This window comes from Anguilla anguilla, chromosome 14, assembly GCF_013347855.1.
Source record: "Anguilla anguilla isolate fAngAng1 chromosome 14, fAngAng1.pri, whole genome shotgun sequence".
Taxonomy (NCBI): domain Eukaryota; kingdom Metazoa; phylum Chordata; class Actinopteri; order Anguilliformes; family Anguillidae; genus Anguilla; species Anguilla anguilla.
In genome coordinates this window covers 7243402-7255884 of record NC_049214.1, presented here as the reverse complement: position 1 = coordinate 7255884, position 12483 = coordinate 7243402, and the positions used below count along the sequence as shown (strand labels likewise).

The window sequence follows — 12483 nt, the reverse complement described above, 5'->3', positions numbered from 1 at the left end:
TCTAATTGCAGACAATGACTGTAATGTTTATATAATGTGGGTGTAGCTTTGTACTTCTTTATTTAGATTACTATTGTAGTCCGTTATGCTTTCTGGTTATTTACTGCATCCAACTGCATTGGCAATGCAAGTGTATGCCTGTCAATAAAGTCAACTAAAGGGAACTGAGAGAGAGTAAGAGCGAGAGTAAGAGCAGGAGAGAGAGAGAGAAAGAGAGAGAGAGAGAGAGAGAGAGAGAGAGAGAGGGAGAGAGAGAGAGAGAGAGAGAGAGAGAGGGAGAGGTTCATTTGCCGCGTAATGGTTTGGCTTGCTGCCGGCACATTCTGCCAGAGAGGGAGATCCCAGCATTTTTGGGCGCAAGCCAGTTTGGATTGCCACCAGTTCTCACTCTCATTTCCCTTTTTTTTTCTTCCAGAACAGCAGCACAGATGGTTCTGGATGAAAATCTATTCCAAAACATACTTTACATCATTTATCTCAGTGTTGATATTAGTCTTTTTTTATGTATTCAATAATGGTCACTTACTGATCACAGGAACTTGAACCAATGATTCTGTCTGTAGTTATCTTAGTTACCTAACTGATGCGCCATGACTACTTTACAAACTCCCTATCCCCGTATAGCCATTCACCAATAGACAGAGAAACACTTCAATTGCTATTCTATTCTATTTCGATAAAATAGCCCGTTTGAAAAAGCACAGTTCTCATATTTCCAATTGCAATTTTTTTTATGTTTCAGGGGATTGTTTTGCCTATTTTCTTTAATTATTGCAATGTGATATCTGCAAATTATCACCAATATGTGATGCATCATAATGTGAAATCTAATATTTAGAAGGCATGTACCTACTTAATAAAATTTCTTTAATTTTTAAAAATTTATATTAGGCACTATTGCCTAAGATAAATAAAGGTGGGCTTTGCTTTGTCTTTAAAATATCATGTTGGTTTATTTTTTAGATTTTGTTTCCCTTTCAAAAAGATTTACTTTTACAACTTGTCCATATTTCAAATATTGGTCCTGTTTCATCTGCTAAAATACCACGTATGCCTTATATTGTTTATTAAATTACTGGTTGAAATATGAATATCGATACAATAGTTTAATAAGAATCCGCACAGAGATGTAATTTACATAAAAAAATAATTTAAAGACTCTAAAAATTGCATGGAGCCAGCATCTATCATGATGCAAGAGTATAGGAAATATTTATAAGTAAAGTGTCTATCTAAGCATTTGGTAGCATCTTGATCTGATAAAATAGCAATTACCTTTACAATATAAGTGGATAATTATTGAAAATATGCTTGAGTTGACAATACACTTAGGTCTCTATTTAAACAGAAACAAGTGCCAGCTAAAGGTAATGATTATGGAATGGAATGGAAACAAAAATCAATGCATTTGTTGAAACTAAAACAAAAATATATTATTGATTAACAAAGCATACTGTTCAGTCATATGTCAATAAGAAATGTCCCCATTTACAAACTATTGTGTAATTTATATATTTTTCAAAGGAAATGTGATGCATTTAAATGTATATTTTTCGATTTTTTAAATGTTATACATATTTTAATTGTAGTTGTATCCCTTTATCTATACACTCATTCAGCCTCCAATGTGGTTCTTAATGCATTATATGACAATTGAAATCACAGATCACGAATTAAGGACAAATATAATGATGCATGCTTATTCGAAGAGAAATGCATTTCCATCTAGATGAATGATTTAAATGAATTATTCAGTTGAATGCAGGAAGCAAATGCCATTAGCTGAAAAAGGGCCAAATAATAATAATTAATCAATTTAAGCGAAGCATTTTTCAACTTTTCAGCTTGACAAGTAGCATATATATATTTTTTTAAACTATGATTATTATCGTATATTAATATAATCAACGGGATTGCAATGATGTGAAAAAAATAAAATAAAATAAATAAATCACTGCACATCTATCGAATGCACATTTTCCCAAACGAGTCGTGCAGTTGCTCTCTCGCACCAGTAATTTTGTTTTTAAAGAATAAAAATGATTTATTAATGTGAAAATAAACTAGGTTTTTGAAAACAGTGCCAATTTCTGAATCGGAATTCCTGAATTCAAAACCAAATAGCATGTGGGGTGTTTTCCCTGAAATGCTTCACAAAGAACATGGCAAGTGTGGATTTTACAAGCTGAATACTAAAGATTATACGCAATCGCAGCAGGAGACGACGGTCAGGAGTAGTAAACTAGTTGAATGTTAATGCTAGGCTGTGTGACGTATCTTAGCTATTAAAATTAAGCTTAATTTTCGTGTTATTGCTGCCCAAATATCACTGCCGGGTACTATATTCCCGGTACACAGACTGATGGTAAACTTTAATGTTTTTATATCCCGGAGTGTGCACTTGATTCTTTCTTTTTTTTTACTTCGAGTTTTAATCTGACAACAAGCAGATTCTGTAGTGACGCCTCACCTGTTTAAACTGCTCCTCGTATGTCCATTCGTGCTGGTGTGTTTGTACGTGCGTTGCCACTCCTCCCGGGGACACAGATTGCCTCTGCGCGGTATACGATGGATGGCCGTCACTTGGAAGCAAATTCACGGTGACCCCTTTAGGGTCGTGTCTTTCTCGTATTTGTGGTGAGCTGTGTGCGAAGTCTTCCTTCGTGATTCTTTCACGTTCCAGTTCATCTTCCTCCAGATGCTGATTTTCGTCTTCCAAACCACGAGTATGTTCTAGTTCGTCATCCACATCAGAGTCATCCGCGGGCTCAGGGTACTTGAGTGCAGTTTGATGCGGAAGTGCGGAGCTTGTCTCCGAACGCTGATCAAGAATTCCCGCTGGGAATGAACCTCGGAACGCCGCCTGATATTGACGGAAGGCTATGGCTTGCTGTTGGAACTGTGACTCAACTATGGATCGGACTTCTTTATCTTTCTGTGTGTACCGCAACTTCTCCTCGAGAGCCAAACGTGCAGCCTGTTGTCGCTGGAGGTTTTCCATGACCGCCTCCAACTTCATGCCGCTGCTGGGCGGATGGGACTGCGAACCGGAGAGATGGTGGTGGGCAGAGGTTGTAGACACCAATAAAGGAAGGGCATTCGCCGAGGAGAAAGCTGTTTGCTAACCGGAGAGAAGAAATACCTGGATCAGATCGGATCCGTTTACAAGAAATCGTTTAAGCACCTTACTTATGTTAGAGTTAAGCCAAATACAGGTTGTATAGCCTAGATGGAATGGAAAACCATTTTTAAAATTATAGGCCTACTTGAAAGTCCTATGGAGAACATAATGTAGTGAATGCAATGGGGAGTAAAGGAGGGGAGCTTATTAATCTGTTGACACAATACAAGTTCAGTAAATCATTTTACCAATCGACAGATCACATTTCCAGTAGTTATAACAACTCACTGCACTTTGCAACTATAAAGCTGTTTTCTCTAATGAGTTATAGCCGAATGATTCCATATGTCTTTAATTAATTACTAATTACTTAAGTAACCCAATTAGCGTGGATATAAAATATTTATATTTGCAAGGTTGTCCATTTTATACATTGGGATTTTTATCAGAAAACCATGCGCTGTGTATTTACTGTATATAAAAGTCCAATAGCTAGCCTATTTGCTTAGCATGCTTTATTGACAGTTAACACACTTTGACTACTATATAGGCTAAACAAGCGCCATAAAAATACATTGCATCCGATTGAAATATTACACCTAGTAAGTAGCCTAACGTATAGGAAAACACATGTTGGAATCTGACAATGTCGTAGCCTACTCGTACCTTTAAAACATCGTCAATTAATAGTAACTATCAAATCGTAGGTCATTATTATTAGAACTGAAAGATCGGAGTCTTACCAGAGCAGATTTAGTCACAATACTGGTGTTATCAACCATGCTTTTTCCTCGGGTTAGGTGAGATAGTAACTTGTTCAATAGTAATCCTTTTTAAAAGCGTTGTAAGTGGGCGCGCTTCTGTTCAAACATTGAGCTATACCTCTCGATTACGAGGAAACAATTGTTTTTAAAAATGAATTAATTCACGGTGACTGCAGGAGCCCGGCAAGTTTCAGCAACAAGTGGCAGCCAAAGCCAGAATGACCTCTTCAAGCGATAGATCAGCCCTTCTGCTACCAATCGCTAACAACACGTCAATGGAGTGATAAAAGGAGAGGGGCAGGGTCTACTGACAGTAAGGGAAACAGCCACCAAAGAGGGGACTCTCATGGCTGACTACTGTATACAAGGTAATGTCAAGGGAGGGGCTCTGTATACACGATGTTACCGTAGTGTTCGGCAATCCATACTGTTTTAAAATAGGAAAAAAAAAAAAAAATCACTCGCAAATTATTTAACGTGGCTTATTGGATAAAGCAATGTTTTGTTGTCATCAGCATTTGATTTCATCAACTGCTTTATGGTTTCCGTTTCCATATTCGAATATATTTGTGTGTGCTTTTTCTGTGGACTATTTACAGAAAGTACACATACATTTTACATACAGACGCTGTATTTCTATTATTTTAGGTTGAAAGTACATTTTCAAGGACTACAGCTGTGCCTACCCCACAAGTGAAAAAAGAACCCATGATGATGTAGTGTTATTCTTTATGCCATTTGTCTCATTTTATTTTGCCTTGTTGCATCCAACATAGTAATATAAGACCTTTCACCGATGAGACATTTAGGGATATTCATTGGTACGTGCATTGAGATTGAATACATAAATCGGGCGTATTTGATTTGTATTTGTAAGCCTGAGATAGAGCCTGACAGAATTTCTGATGCGAGCAGTTCCATTAGGTGTGAAGCACTGTGTGCCACTGTTTTGCAGTCATACACGTGAATGCTCAAGCAGTATCACTACACTAATACACTGTTAACTGTGAACATCATTTTTCTGCTACATCTTTGACCTCGGGATTGCTCAAATTTGACTCTGGGTCATGACAGAATGACCCATTAACTGATTACTATAATAACACACATTCATCATATTTCGTGAATTGCATTTCTACAGCGATGAGCAAGTTATGTTTGTAATCCATTTTTATTAGTTGTGCAGCTTGGAAATGCACAAAGAATAAACTTCTGGGGAGACAGATTTATTCAGAAGACAAGGAAATGATTACAAGAATTCAGTATTAATCTCTTATGTTCATCAAGCCTGTTAGCTTGTCTTAACCCTCCTGTTCTGTTCATTTTTTAGGTACAGCAAAAATGTTCCCAGTGATATAAACATACAGGGGGGGTTTGCAAATACATGAAATGAACCATTTCATTTAGAATGTTGATTACACTAATTAAGGCCAGTAGAAGAAGTTTCATACTGAAAAAATAATTTTAAGTATTTTTCCTAGATTTTCAAACTTTAAAAAGGGTCAATTTGACCCGCAACATAACAGGAGGGTTAAGTTTCTGGCAATTTGTAATATCTGCGACCATGCCACGGCAATGCTTTACTTTTCAGAAACACACTGCTTCCCCCACTTTTTGTGAGACGTGTTCCTATCCAGCTTGACCTCCACTCTGCAAATTGATCACCTTGGCTAATTTACCTGTCATTGAAGGGACAGTTGCAGTGTAATAAGATAGCATGTAGAGGGGATGTATACATCCTAATGAATATGTGTACTCTTTATACTAAAATGTAAACATGCTAATGAAGTATGACTAGTATGAATGATCTTTAACTTTAGAGCGGTGTATTATTTTGGAATGTATATTATGATGTATTAATTATTATGTACTGTATATCATGAAAATTGGGATAATACAAACAACAATAAAAAATTAGGTATACTTTTTTATATAAACTCACAATTGCACAGGTTTACCACCAATATATGGCTGTCCTCTAGGGTTTATAACTGTAATATTTCAGTTTGGAAACTTTATGTTTCAGTTCCATCAACTTTAGTGCAATCAGGTGGTCAAATTATTGAAAGACAAGGAACACAAAAAAGATTATTTTTTTCATTCTAGCTATGGAGTGTATTCATATGTTCAGCAGGTATATATTTTTAATAATCCCTGTATGATGAAGTCCACAGAAGAGTCTTGGTGCTGCTGTTTTAGGATCATTATGGCACTGTTTGTCTCTGTGGTATTTGGTGTTCATGAGGGAGTTTTGCTATAAGTAACTTCTGCTAGCTTATTAGAGTGACTAATTGGTCTTAACTGGCTACAAAGACCTGTTGTTCTAAGCCAAACAAATTACTCTCTGAAGTCCCTCTCATTAGCATACATTTAATATGGTCTTCATTGAGCCCTCCTGGTCATAGTACTTTCTTTCACAAACAAGGTTTGGCAAATTTAGCGATCACCAAAACTAACTTGGCAATCTGAACTTGTGACAAAGTGGAATGCATGCATTTTCTTGTAAGTCAAATGGGAAATGTTGATTTAATTCAGCCCCTAGTCACTTATGGTATTTTAAAATGTTAAAATATTTCCTGCCTGATTCTATGCCAGTTTTGTATATTCATGCATGTAAAGCCATGCACAAACCATGTAAACATAGTTTTTTGTCAAGCATTTTCAAATAGTCACCTTCCTAAAGACATATTTTTAAACATTATTGTAGCTTTGTGTCCTGAGTAGTTTAAGATGGTTCAATTGTACACTGGGAAGACTTCTTTGAGAGGAGTGTAACATTGCCTAGAGAAATCCAACATAAATGCAAACTGCTGAAGAATCCTGTTCCATCACCTTTATGTCACTTGATGGCAAGTGCAGATTCAATCCTGATCCACCCCTCTGGACTATCAAAGGAGGAGGCTGCAAATATTTCTGTAGGTATTAAAGAAGAGAATCTTTTAGGACCCATAATGTCTTAATAGTTATTTTAAATCCATTTAATTGTCCTGCAATTAAACATTATGACAAGCATTGTGGATCTTTCAGCTGTCCCAGTCAAACAATCTATGAGCAGGTAAAGAATCTAAGGGAGGTCTAATGTTCATTTTTGAATTATAAAAGTTATTGGTTTCAAACCATCCAAATACTGTAGGCATCGGTTTCCTTTGTTTTGTTTTACCTTAAGGTGAACTGATGGATGGGAGTCAAGAACTCAACGCCAGCAAATTCCAAGGAGGAAATCAATACATGCTGTTTAAAACCAGTAGAAGGAAGGAAAAAGCACCGCGGATGAGAGGATCTATACAGATCAGGGACATTGATTGCCTTGTGGAGAATAGAAACATGTAAAATAGATCCATCATCCATTGCAGCCTGCCTGGTTTTTCACCATCTAAAAATGGAGGATGGATTTTTTGGCTATGTACTGCATCATGCCTCTGCTGATAAAGCATTCTGAAAGAAATAAGTTTATTTCTTTTCCAGAATGTCTCACAGAACTGATAAAAACTGATTTTTCTCTGATATTTTGCATATTTTAATAGAGCAGTGAGACCTTGCTGCACATCACTTATATACAATCAATATTTTACATTAAAGACAACATGCAGGCTAACACTTGTGAAAACTGTCTGTAGTTAGCATTTGAAAAGCATTTTACCATTACATAAGAATAAATATACTAATGATCGCTTCTAGAATTTTCTCATGATATTGTAGCACATTGTGATATGAAAAAAATGCCACTGTCACATGTTGCAAGACCATTCTAGTAGTACTTACATACCCTCTGTGTGCATGATTTTGTTTTGGAGCACAGTTGTTGATAATAAAGGTTCTGTATATATGTGCTGGAGGTTCAAACCACCATCTCAGACACACATGCTGTATTAACCACGTTGTTGGCCACTGTTGAAAAATCAAATACCACTGTGCCAGTATAATGTCAGATTATGATTTTGACTGATGGTTCATTAATTTATCTGCAATTTACAATTTATGATTAAATGAAGAACACACTTTCAGCCAAAGAAAGTTACAAACAACTTTCTTCGGCTAAAAGTGTCTCAACTCACATGCCAAATGATCGATTATAATAATTTTAATTGTTATACAAATTAGGTTTAGAGTTAAAATGAGAATTAACTAATTCAACAAAAAACAAACAAAAAAATGCAATTACTTTATGTGAAGTGCTCAAAAAAGATCACAACAGTATTGTAATCATTATACCGCTATATAGGGTAATTAGACAATGTTGTTTAAATATAAATAAGCTATGGATGGGTGGGCCAGTTCCAAATATCAGCAAGCTTGTTAATAATTCAGGTCAGGACCATTACGACCGCACCAAAGTTCTTTCCCAACCCCTTTTGCAGCACAGTGAAGTCTGCTAACTGTCTTCCTCGAACAGTCCCCCATTTGCAAATTGAACATGCACAAGGTGGTCCCCAATGGCTGCCCAAGTGCTGTTTTAATAAAGTTGTGTTTACTGCCAGTGCTGACTGGCAGCTCCCATGATGTGGAAGGCTTTATTGAGTCCCAGGTGAAGCCAAGGATGCAGTGGTATTGACTTGGCCTCACAAGGCCTCGGCCATAGGGGTGATGCTAACTCCTCTCTGGAGGGATTCCCAGGCTTGTCGCTATCCGTAATCAATGCTAAACAGAGAATTGATTCATTTGCTAATTAAAATATGGCAACAGTTAATAAACTCATTGCATATGTACATGTTTTGTAAGCTGTCGGGTTTCAAAAATTGTTGTGAAAAGTCATATGAATAAATACTTTGCATTCAATAACAGGATGGACTCAAATGCATTCACAATAAAAATCAGCTATCATTTACTCTGTTGTTTTCAGTATTGTCAATGTGAGAAAGTCATTTGATGGTGAAACTGTTCTATAAATGATTTGATCTCATGCTAAATAAGTAATGAGTTATTCATTTTAGAATCACTATTTTGCAGCTGAGTTGAATTTTTTTGTGGTTATAATAATTTTCCAATTTTCTCTACACTGGTTATGATGGATTTCTTATTATTTATTTATTTGTTTGGTTACTTATTGAAGTGTGCATGTCTGTGTCAGTGTGTGTGTGTGTGTACTTGTGTGTGTGCTCGTGATTTCTAAAATTATTTTGAATTCCCTCTGGAGAATGTCCATTGTAAAGGGCTGTGTTTGTAAACTGTACTGTACAAAATTGAGGTATGGCCAAAGGGAGAAAAAGCAAATATTAATCAAACAATAGTCTTTAAAACATTTTTTTTTTTTTTCATTTAAAGCTTTTTTTAAAAATACGATCCACTAGGCGTCACTGTTGCATAACAGGACTACTGGAGCAATTGATTATGTTTTGGAATATCCATCACGGCTATATAAGAATTCACATGTTATTCCAGTTTAAGTCATTGATCAAACTGGACTGATGTGGATCCTTCTGCCTCTATAGCTGTCCAGATTCATGCAATCGTTATTTCATTATGCTGACGTTTATAGCAATAAAATGGAGAGATCTTTGAAGTTTGCCTCACTACCTGGAATTGTATTGAAAAAAGGTACTACATTAAAAAACCCGGTAGTTATTCCTTCCAACAACCAAAATGTATTAATTTGATGCATTAACTTCTAAGGAAACCGCAAATAAATAGATGCCAGGTTACCTGTACTGCGTTCAAAACATGGTTCAATAACACGTACAGAAAGAGCAGAAAGCTAATCATGCCTTTGATGTTGGCTGTTCGTGTTCGTGTTCAAAATATTAAATGCATTCTTTCTACTGACATGGTACCTTTAAGAAGGAGGTGTAAGGTACATGGATGACGCAGGAATAATTATCTTGAAGATGCTTCAAATTTCCTCCCCATAGCCAGCGCGTGTGGTAGCTGGATGGGCAGTAAGCGTTGAATAGAGGAATTACCAGTGAAAGAGGGTGATTTATGAGAAAACTTTAGATTTATGAAGTTATGTTTTTCGGAGACGACGCAGAATATCTGTAGCTTGATATATTGGACATATCAATAGAATTTCAAATAAGAAGTAAATAAAACAGCTTCGTTGAATTAAATACCGGTAGACGTTTCAGCATTTCTTAATTAGCCGGTTCTGGTGAAATGTTTACTAAACAGGGAACAGATAGCGAAGCATAATACATGTTATCAGGTCATTAATATTACAAAGGGGACTCATTCTATAGTACCAAAATGATTTGCGTGTTGCCATACTTGCTATATATTTTGTTGATTATGCTGCCTGTAAATGAAAGCGCATCGACGGAAGACATTGACGTACTGATCATTTTGCCAAAAAAACAACTCTTATCATTTTTCCATTTCAATGGTTGCGCCAGCCATAGATTATGCTCAGAAAAAGATGAAATCCGTTAACGGACTCTACTCAGGACTCAATTTCAATTTTCATTATGAAAATTCTAATTGTGGCGATGAGGCACTCTTTCGTCTGGTGGACAGATCCTGTCAAAAGAAACCAGACTTGATTCTTGGCCCCGTCTGTGAATACGCGGCTGCGCCTGTTGCAAGGATGGCATCACACTGGAACATCCCAGTAATTTCGGCAGGTGCTTTGGCGTCCGGTTTCAGCTATAAGAAGGAATATTCGCACCTGACCAGAGTTGCCCCTTCTTACCTGAAAATGGCGGAGACGTTCTCCGCAATGTTCCATCGCTTCAATTGGAAGAATGCGTTTTTAATATATGAAGATGACATGGATCAACGGAACTGTTACTTCACCCTAGAAGGTGTTCACAACATTCTCAAAACGGAGAATGTCCACATAGATGCTTTAAACATCCACTCTAAAGATAACAAGGTGGATTCAGACGAAATCATCAAACTTATCTACGACAGTGAAGGTAATACATTTTTGTCTTGCGAACGTTACAGGTTGCGCTTTTCAGTGTAAAGCCTGAGATTTGCTGCGCGATGTTAAGGAAAAATTCTTCAACACCTGGATAGAATGATCACATGCGATTGCAAAAGTACTCTGTCCTTTTGGCTGGTAACAAATGGAAGTGTGGATTTATTTATAATAATTGTTGTGTAATCCAGCCATTTGTTTATGGCCGTTATTACCGGGTTAGGAAAATGGAAGGTCTGTGCATAGAATGGACACCACACATTTGAGAGAGATGGTAGAGCTTGCTTCCCAGTTTAAAGGAAGCCTGGTACCGGACCAACATTATGGAAATAATTTTTAATGCGTGACGGAGATGAGACTCCCAAAAATAATAACCACATTGTGATTATGAGTTGTTATTGTTATGAATTGTTGAGCGTTGCTTAATTTTAATGTAATGACTGTAGCGGTGTCGTTGTGCAGATGACTACTCCACAAAAAGAGTCCATGGAGACCATGAAAATGTTAGAGTTTACATGTAGAAAGTTACCTGAGGTGCCTGCACATAACAGGGGCCTCCTGGAATTTCCATTTTCCAAGCTGCTCTGCTATTATCACCTTGGTTAGACTACAGTCTAGTTTAATTCCCTCTAAAGGTCAAGTGGGAAATTTGTTTGCATTCCAGATGGTAGATAGATGGAGACACTCTTGGGAGCTTATGTTGTGGGAATTCAGTACGTTTAAAGGTCATTTTTGTGTGCACCTAATGAACCTTGATCTACAGCTTTTGGTTACTGTACTAATTTCAGAATCATTAAAACGCATGATGTAGCAGAATGAGAAAGTTACAATTTTGACAAGATTGAGAATCCTCCTTGATGGGTAATGTAAGTCAGAAAGGGACTTATTTCAGTGTTCTGTGTTGATCTTTAAAACCTCTCTGTCTGAAATGTGGCCCTGCTAATGAACTGGGTGTTCTATTCCTGAGAATAACTTTCACATGAAGCCATACATTTGACCTCACGGATATTGGCATATGTTATAACTGCAAGAACACGGCTTGCATAATTGTATCTAATGTCTTCTGAGGTAATAATCTTAGCTTTCTTGAGGTGTACAGTACTCATTGATGGAATATGTTTCACAGTGCTTGTGTTGTGCCATTTTTATCCATTGCATGTTAATCCTACACATATGGGAAAATTGGCCGATGTAACCTGAATCAGCATTCCTTAAGATTTGTATTAGCACCAAGACAAGGCGTAATGAAGACATTGCTGATTTTAACCAGTACTGCAGTGTTATTGGGTTTCTTCTGCTCATGATAGGAATGATAAGTAATGGCGTATCTCTGCATATTTACAGTAGTTCTGAGGAGATTCATTCACTAGTTAAGCATTATTAACCCATAAGTTGCACTGGCGCGTACTTGGGCCGAATAAGATGTGAGTGAACTTTAAATAAGTATCAACCTCTGTCCATAACCTAATGAATTTTATGTAGAGAAATTAATGAGTTGAGAGTTCCTTTTTCAGTTATTACACAGTGTTCTTTCATTGACTTCAGTGACCCAAATACATGATGTTACATTAAAAAAATAAAATAAAAAAATAAAAAACTTCAATTTGTCTCTCAAAGATAAGGATGTAATTAATTGTGGTTTGATGGAAGAGACAATTCATGACAGATGTGATATGGGGGGGGGGGGGGGGGGGGGGGGGGGGGGGGGGGGGGGGGGGGGGGGGGGGGGGGGGGGGGGGGGGGGG

At 37.0% G+C, this 12483-nt stretch overlaps 1 protein-coding gene and 1 pseudogene across 1 annotated transcript in view; one reads left to right on the top strand and one right to left on the bottom strand.

Moving 5' to 3' along the window:
- The window catches only part of LOC118212176 (AT-rich interactive domain-containing protein 3A-like), a 56458-nt gene extending 52505 nt beyond the window's left edge, over positions 1 to 3953 (bottom strand). The window contains exons 1-2 of the mRNA XM_035389827.1: positions 3865 to 3953; positions 2471 to 3121 (exon numbers count right to left, since the gene is read on the bottom strand). Coding sequence (XP_035245718.1) covers positions 2471 to 3121; positions 3865 to 3903 — 690 coding nt within the window. The 5' untranslated portion in view covers positions 3904 to 3953. The remainder of the gene's footprint in view (positions 1 to 2470; positions 3122 to 3864) is intronic.
- Positions 3954 to 9710: 5757 nt separating this feature from the next.
- On the top strand, positions 9711 to 11006 carry LOC118212177 (annotated as a pseudogene).
- Positions 11007 to 12483: the final 1477 nt, after the last annotated feature.